The sequence below is a fragment of the Schistocerca gregaria genome, chromosome 7, assembly GCF_023897955.1.
Source record: "Schistocerca gregaria isolate iqSchGreg1 chromosome 7, iqSchGreg1.2, whole genome shotgun sequence".
NCBI classification, from domain to species: Eukaryota; Metazoa; Arthropoda; class Insecta; order Orthoptera; family Acrididae; genus Schistocerca; species Schistocerca gregaria.
Genome location: NC_064926.1, coordinates 394,936,490 through 394,944,322, shown reverse-complemented (window position 1 = coordinate 394,944,322; position 7,833 = coordinate 394,936,490). Strand labels below are relative to the sequence as shown.

At 37.6% G+C, this 7,833-nt stretch overlaps 1 protein-coding gene across 4 annotated transcripts in view; it reads left to right on the top strand.

Moving 5' to 3' along the window:
- Nucleotides 1–233: 233 nt before the first annotated feature.
- Nucleotides 234–7,833, top strand: part of LOC126281255 (protein ABHD18) — a 167,928-nt gene continuing 160,328 nt past the window's right edge. For 3 of the 4 annotated variants that reach the window (XM_049980055.1, XM_049980054.1, XM_049980052.1), the window contains exons 1-2: nucleotides 888–1,618; nucleotides 1,697–1,781. In XM_049980055.1, the coding sequence (XP_049836012.1) occupies nucleotides 1,524–1,618; nucleotides 1,697–1,781 (180 nt within the window). In that variant the 5' untranslated portion in view covers nucleotides 888–1,523. Of the gene's footprint in view, nucleotides 1,619–1,696; nucleotides 1,782–7,833 lie in introns of all 4 variants that reach the window. The other variant, XM_049980053.1, reaches the window with a different exon arrangement.

Genomic DNA, 7,833 nt, shown 5'->3' with positions numbered 1-7,833 from the left:
ATCACAATTAAATTTTGGTCTCCCTTAACTATCTGAATAATTTATTTTTGTCTCATCACACGTTTTTTCAGTCCCTTCCTCATCTCATGTATAATTCGTATTGTCGAACATTGTAATATTTTATTTCTTGTTATTATTAAATGTAGTGCATTATTAATCATCTCTAATAATGTCTCTGCCTGACTATCCCTGTCTTCTTAACCACATCCGTATTTGCAATAACATCGTGTGACACAATCCATAGTAGCGCTATGTCGACTTATTGCCCATCAAACGTACCTGCAGTTCATCAAATGATTTATGTGTTGATAAAGTACAATATTACAAAAGTCATCAAATTGAAAGAATTTATTACAGCAGAAAAAACCATGAGTAGTTAATCCGAATTCGTGAAGGCAATCTAATCAAAATCGAGTCTAAATTTTGGAAAACACCTCTTTTTTTTTTAAAGGAAATTACATTTTACATCTACGTTGGCGAGTCTCGGAAGCCTGAAATCCCATTGTCTTTTAACGCATGTACATATAAATATGAAAGGGAACCTTACATATATCGCACTACTAGTAGAATGAGTAATAGCGAAGTTTAAACGAATCTCCTACCGTAGTTTATTGGTGTTTCCATAACGGAAGAATTTCATGGCTAAGAAAGGAAAATTGAGTTCATGTAGAGTGAGATGCTACATTTCATTTTTGTAAAAACATATATATCACTTTACTTATAAAGATATTCAGTTAACAGCAACTATATTTTAGTCATCACATTCAAAATCTAAGGTTGCAACATGAATAAAAGTAGCCCTTCAAGAACCTATTTCATATTTACTTAGGCTCATAAGTAAAAGTGATAAGAAAAGATAATATCCCTGAGAGAAATAAACACGCCAAACGTGATTGCTCATAATTTGAAGACGTCTTCAGTTTCATTCCAAAGTACGGAGTTCTTTGAAAAATTACAGCTGCTGAGAACTGTGTGGAGTCCTACTCTATTTGCCACGTAACGAATGATAAGATAGCTATAATTAAATTAGCGGAAAGATCCGGGAAGTCAGTGTTCCGAAATGACTGATAAGCGATAGTATCCGCCAGCGCTCTTCTTGAAGAAAAAAAAGAAAAGAAAAAGGAACTTTTAAGTAGAATGAATGGACATTCGTTGACAGTGAGTGGAGAAAGATGTTCGATTTGCGACGAGTTACTAAAGGATAAATGGGAGATTCACTGAAAGATGTGTGGCTGATACACAGGAAAATACTTGACTGCATTAAAATAGACGACTAATATGTCGCGTGAAGATACTTTCTTACACTGCTGGAAAGTAGAATTGACAAAAAAGTAAAACATCTTCGTGTTGACGAGAAGTGTTAGAGTCGGATGTGCCTCGGGTGTGAACAACAGGCTTAGCGTCTGCTCGAATTGCCTGTTTGTAGTTCTGTGCAGTAACATCTGTTCTGTTATCATAAAGTTAAATGCGATTGTAACATGACATATTTCTGCGATAGGTGCACGTAACTACGTGTTGTAAATATGTCTTCTAGCAGTCGTTTGGATCGTGTTTACCGAAATATTTTACAGACAAAATTTTTTACGAAAGGTTGGGGGAATACAGAAAATCTGAAAAGGTAAAAACAAGGAAAGTATGTTGTTACCCTTAGATTTTGTTGCACCTGACAGATATCAAAACTTTTGTTTTGTTCCAGGCTGTTTGAATTTAGAAAAGTGGTTTCAAGGCGAGAATCTTGTTTTAACTTGGTACCCCCGGATTATCCCGTTTCTGTGTTCAAAGTAAGTAACGACGTTCCTCAGTGGTTCGTGAATTACAGTTACAATTGCAAAACATGTGCCTTAAAGACCGCATGCGGTTATCTGACTTGCAATAGGGATTTTTTTTAAATGTGCATTGTTTGCTAATGATTGAGACTGTAATGTATACTGACGCAAAAGAAAAAGAAAATCCCTGCAGAACGGCAGCAGGACTTGCGGTTAATATGAAACTTAGGTTGTGCAACAGGTAATTCTGTGGCGGCCTAAGGAAGTAATGACGAATTTGTGGCCCTTGTTATTTTGTACTAGCCCAGTACATTTTTGCGAAGTGCATCTACAAAATTACAAAGGCCACGAATTAGTCATTACTTCTTTAGGCTGGCATAAAATTATCTAGTGCACCTCCTAAGTGGTTGCAATGTCTGTCTATGTCGAAAATAATGGTATACAAAAGATGTAAAAGTTTCCTGCTGTAAACTACTGTATGTGGATCGGCCATAGACTTTAATGTGTATGTTAATGTAAATATTTCCTGACTCGTGTTGTATTCTTATGTGCGCCGAAACATACTATAATAAGAGTGTTGTACACACTTGCTTCATGCCCCAATTAGGGAGAAACAGCCTTCGGTCAGCAACCAGCAAAAACCACGTAAATGCTTCACCTTGTGAAGCACTCACGTGGAAGTCTCCAGTTTCCATGAGAAGAAACTGTTCACTACGTAACTGGCAGACAGTAAAGAAAAACTTGATGTTTAATGTTATTTTATAGAACAGACCTATTGTAATCTTTGAATAAAGTAGTTCAATCACAACTACTTATATAGAATTCATGATCACGCACACACACACTTGACTGAATGAATAAAGAGTCCTTTCAGCATTTTATTTACATATCTGTTCAGTGCCACAAATTCATGCATGTAAATTTATCTAATATGCTGATTTTTCTCCACTCTCTCCAGCACTGCACTTGGGCAGCTGACCAAGACTGATCTTTGATCATATTTATGCGTAACTATGTTTTCATTACAAAATGGAGACTTTATAGAATCTAGAAAGTATATTAATAAAGTGTGCTTTAATAGCACCTTACCCAAGTAAACTTTAAAAAACATGAATGCATAAGCTTTACATTTTTACATTAAATGATTTTGTATCAGGTATCAATTTAATATTAACTATATTTCAGCATGCTGGATCCCATTGTCTGTATTACCTATGGATGGAGATATCACATTAAATTTTACTGTATTCCATTGTTACTGGCAACAATTCATACCAGGGCACCTATTAAACACTCCTGGAATTCTTGAGCTTTACTTGAATCCATGTACCCACTGTCTTCTGAACTTCCTTTTTGGATACTGGCTAGGCACTTTGGGAGATTTTATTAGAGGAAGTGTGGATAATATGTTTGGAAGTATTCTGAACTTTAGCCAGATTAACATATGGCCCATCATCTGCTACATGTTGTGGTGATGTATGTGGACAGCCTTAATTAACACTTAATGGGGTTTACTATAACATGAATTAGACTGTTATAAACACATTGACTAGGAACAGTCACAGTGCTTGATTTGTAAAAAGAGAGGCCGTGGTACTATGACGTCCTGGGGGTTGGGGCAACAAGGGTGATTTTTTGACATTTAGGTATCTTAAAGTACTATTTTAACACTTTTTTCCGTAAAAGGTACCGGTACAGCATAATGTCACGTACAATCACAAATGAAGTACTGAGCAGTTATAATATTAAGCTCTTTGAGAAACTGTCTTCATGATTTTAATTTTAAAATTTGAGAAGTGTTCCAGATACCCTTTTCCTGAAAAAATTTTGAGACCATGAAATTACAGCTTAGAAGCAATTTGACTTCAGTTGGCAATCGAAGAAGGCATGTAGACCTATACTTGCTGTCCTTAAACTTAACATGTGTTTATGTGCATACTTTGCAAACCATTTTACAATCTGTGAGACAAAGTGCTTCTTATCATTCCCTCCCTTTACCTTTCCATTTGCAAAAAATGTGTGAGAAGAACAATCTTAACGAGCCTCCATATGAGTTCCAGTTTCTCTTATATTTTCGTTGTCATCATTTCACAAGACATAAGTGAGAGGAAGGAGTAATGGCCTATATTTCATGATTCTCTCCTGTAATATCTACCACAGTAGCTTTTTAAAGCATGTGTGTAACTGACTAAAGGAACCTGTGACTGAATTCACTATTCTATGTTTCATCTTACCTATCTCATGTATTTATCCAGCCTAGTAAGCATTCCAGGCTGATGAGCAGTACTCCAGAATCTGTCAAACAGATGTTTTGTTTGCCACACCTTCCATGGATGAATTATGTTTTATGACCATGTAACATGTGCTTTCCCTACAGCTAATTTTATGTGAATATTGCATTTCAGGTTCTGTGGACCATTACACATAGTTAATTTACAGTTATTGTTAAATTCAGTGATAATCATTAATACTTTTACATCCATTAATTTAATCACATTAACAACATGTTGAGTTCTATCTACTAAAAAGTCCCAAATGTCATACAGTAGTTGGAAGCAGGTACTGCAGAAATTTTCAGATGCCCTATGAAAGTCAATGAACACATCTGACCCCTTTAGATCATCTTGTGAACAAGTAATTTGTGTCGAAGTTCACAATATCTCTGTTTGTTGAATGCATGTTGATTTCTGTAGAGTAGCCTTTTGTTCACCAATAAAGTCACAATATACTAGCACAAAATGTTTTCATTAATTCTACAACAGATTCATGCCACCAAAGTGTACCCCTAATTATGTGCATCTGACAACCTGTTTTTGAAAATAGGATTGCCTTAACTGCTCGATACTCTTCGTTGCTCTAATGACATCCAAAATATTGCTGCTAATAGAGCAGCAAATTATTTAACATAATCCATTTAGAATCTTACAGGGGGTCACCCATCCGCTGTGACATGTGATGTAACTATGCTGTGTTGTGTGACATCATAGAGGCATGTTGTTTGTGAAATGGTTTGCGTTTACAGAGGGCATGTTAGAGGATATGGGGGTGCAATCTAGTGGTTGATGTTTCTTTTTCTAATTCATTTGTTAGTGATTTTAGTATGGCATTGGTTTTTTCCTGTGTACTGCACATTGTTTTTGGAGGTGGTAGAATTGAGATTTTCAGTAATCCTATTTATCTCACTGGATCTGGTCACAGCAGAGCAATTTTAGTTGATTTTCTATTCTATGGTGACTTACCTCAGTGTGTGTCATTTCAGCTTTTCTGTATGATTGAGCTATATTATGATCACGTGCAGTGAAACAATTTTGGAAGACCGAATTCAGTACAGCAGTTGTCTCTGTCACCATCTGCTTCATTGTGGGGAGTGATGGGACAACCGTCTGGTTTCGTTCCATCAGTTTTTTCAGTAGAATGAAACTATTATCTATGTCTCACTCACTGTCCAGGTTCGAGATGTTTCACTTAATGAGACACAGCCACAAAGCTGTAAGTGGTACTGTTACCAGCAGCCTACTGCTGCTGCTGCCAGGAGCACAACTGACTTAAGGAGTTGGCCCAGCTGCCAGCACTTGCAGTGACCAGTGGTACTGGTAATGTGCCGCCATTTCACTCTGACTGTGCTCCTGATGAGAGCAGGAGGCTGACGTGTAGGGTGCAGGACACATGCAATTACAGGGGGCTACATTGGTTCTTTGAGTGATGGATATGATCATACCTTTCAGTAAATAGGATGCAAACAGTTGCTGAAATTCTGTGTCAGCTTTCTGACATGGCCATTGAACTATGGTGGGGCTGCGTGTCCCTCTGAACCGTGCTCGGAACTTACATTTTTAAGGTGTAATGTATTATGCTTTCAAATTATATCTATTTATATGCTACATTTTTGTCCTCAGAGGTGATTGAGGTTGACTGCCCAGATACTCTGCAGTTTGTTTCCTATTGTTCTTGCTAAACAAAACCTTTTCTACCTTCCTTAACATTCCTTGTTGCCTCTGTAGTCATTAATGCTATAGCTGGTCTGTGGTCATGGACTCTCAGCTCATTAAGTGATTTGAAGGTTTGAGTCTGTTAGTTATTAGGAGGTCAAGGACATGAGTTGGTTCTGTAAATGGATGAAGTATATTTCCATAAAAATCTTCAGAATGATATTGCATGAATCCCTATATCTGGCACCAGTTTTAACCAGACGACTCTCTCATTCTAAGGGTGCCAAATTAAAGCCACTATTTATTACAGTAGCACGGCAGGGAATTTATCTGCAACGTTCTCCAAATTTTCTCAGAAATGCTCTGGAACTCAGTACAGCAGCGATTCCATGTTCCATTGATTTCACAAGCAATTGGTACATTTTCAGAGGTATATGGACCATATGACAACACACAAGTCATTCAGTTCTCATAAATTACGTGTTCATCAAGCACTTTATAGTGTTGTCAAGTTCCAGTTGACCCATCTTCTTTAGTGTAAGGGAATCCATGTGAGTTTACTATAATGCTCCTCAAACCACTGTAATATCCATGGAGCTATTTTCCATCTGTGCAAATAATTGAAGGCAGTCTGTTTATTGCCATATGCATTTTGCTGCTTTTATTTGTGAAGCATTTTCAGTGGGCAGTAATACATGTTTCTTTTTATACATATAATAAAACTATTATGTGGTATTTACAGTATGTTATTATGTTTCATTTTGTTGTGTTTTAGCCCATGTGTGTCGTACTGGAGATGTGGTCACGAGTCTCCATGCTCCAGTTGGCCAATTTTTGCTGTTCTTTCACCCACACAAATATGTCTGCTTGTGTCTGTCTGCTTGTGTCTGTCTGTCTGTCTGTGTGTGTGTGTGTGTGTGTGTGTGTGTGTGTGTGTGTGTGTGTGTGTGTGTGTGCGCGCGCGCGCACACCTGTCCTTTTTTTCCCCTAAGGGAAGTGTTTCCGCTCCCGGGATTGGAATGACTCCTTACCCTCTCCCTTAAAACCCACATCCTTTCATTTTTCCCTCTCCTTCCCTCTTTCCTGACGAAGCAACTGCCAGTTGCGAAAGCTCGTAATTCTGTGTGTGTGTTTGTGTGTTTTGTTAATGTGCCTGTCTGCCGGCGCTTTCCCGCTTGCTAAGTCTTGGAATCTTTGTTTTTAATATATATAACACACACACACTCAAGAAAGAACACCACACATGCATGCACACGACGAACAAAAATGTCAAACCACACACACAAAACACGCTAAGGATGAATTATGAACGCTCAGCGACAGTTGACAATACAATTTGCAAGTGATGTATGGAATGTGTTGAATCAAATCTGGGTGGAAGAATGTCGGAAATTGGCCAACTGGAGCATGGAGACTCATGAACATATCTCCAGGACCATGCACATGGGCTAACAGTGCTGGAAATCATAAGTAATACTGAAAGATATTGTTGCATCACAAAATTTATGCTACAAAAGTTGATTCCAGCCTAAAAAACAAGAGAATAACATGTCAGAATGTAACATATTGCAACCACCACATATTAAGTTTATTATATGTATAAAAGGAAGCATGTATTACTGACCACTGAAGATGCTTCACAAATAAAAGAAACAAAATGTGTATGGCAATAAACAAACTGTCTTAAATTATTTGCTTAGATGGAAAATACCTCCACAAATTTTGAACCAACTAAGGAACGGTGAAAAATAAAAAAAAAAAAATGATGACTGTACTATCATTCTGGCCTTGTGACATGGACAGTTATCTTGCTGGAAGATGCCACTGCTGCTGGGGAAGATGTCAAGCATAAAGCAATCCAGGTGTTGTACAATAATTTTCATGTAGTTCATAGCTGTCATGGTGCCTTCAATTACTATCGCAAATATAATGGAAACCCAGGTGAATGTCCCCGATACCATGCTACTGCCACCACCATCTTGTGCCATCCAATGCGTGGTGCATATTTAGAGCATTCACCAGAATGAACTCCCGTGTCCAATCAAAAATGGTCTATAGGTGTCTCGTTTACTCATCTGCATCTATACAATCCACCATTGAGGTATATGTTTGGCCTCTGGAGCTTTCTACAGTATTCC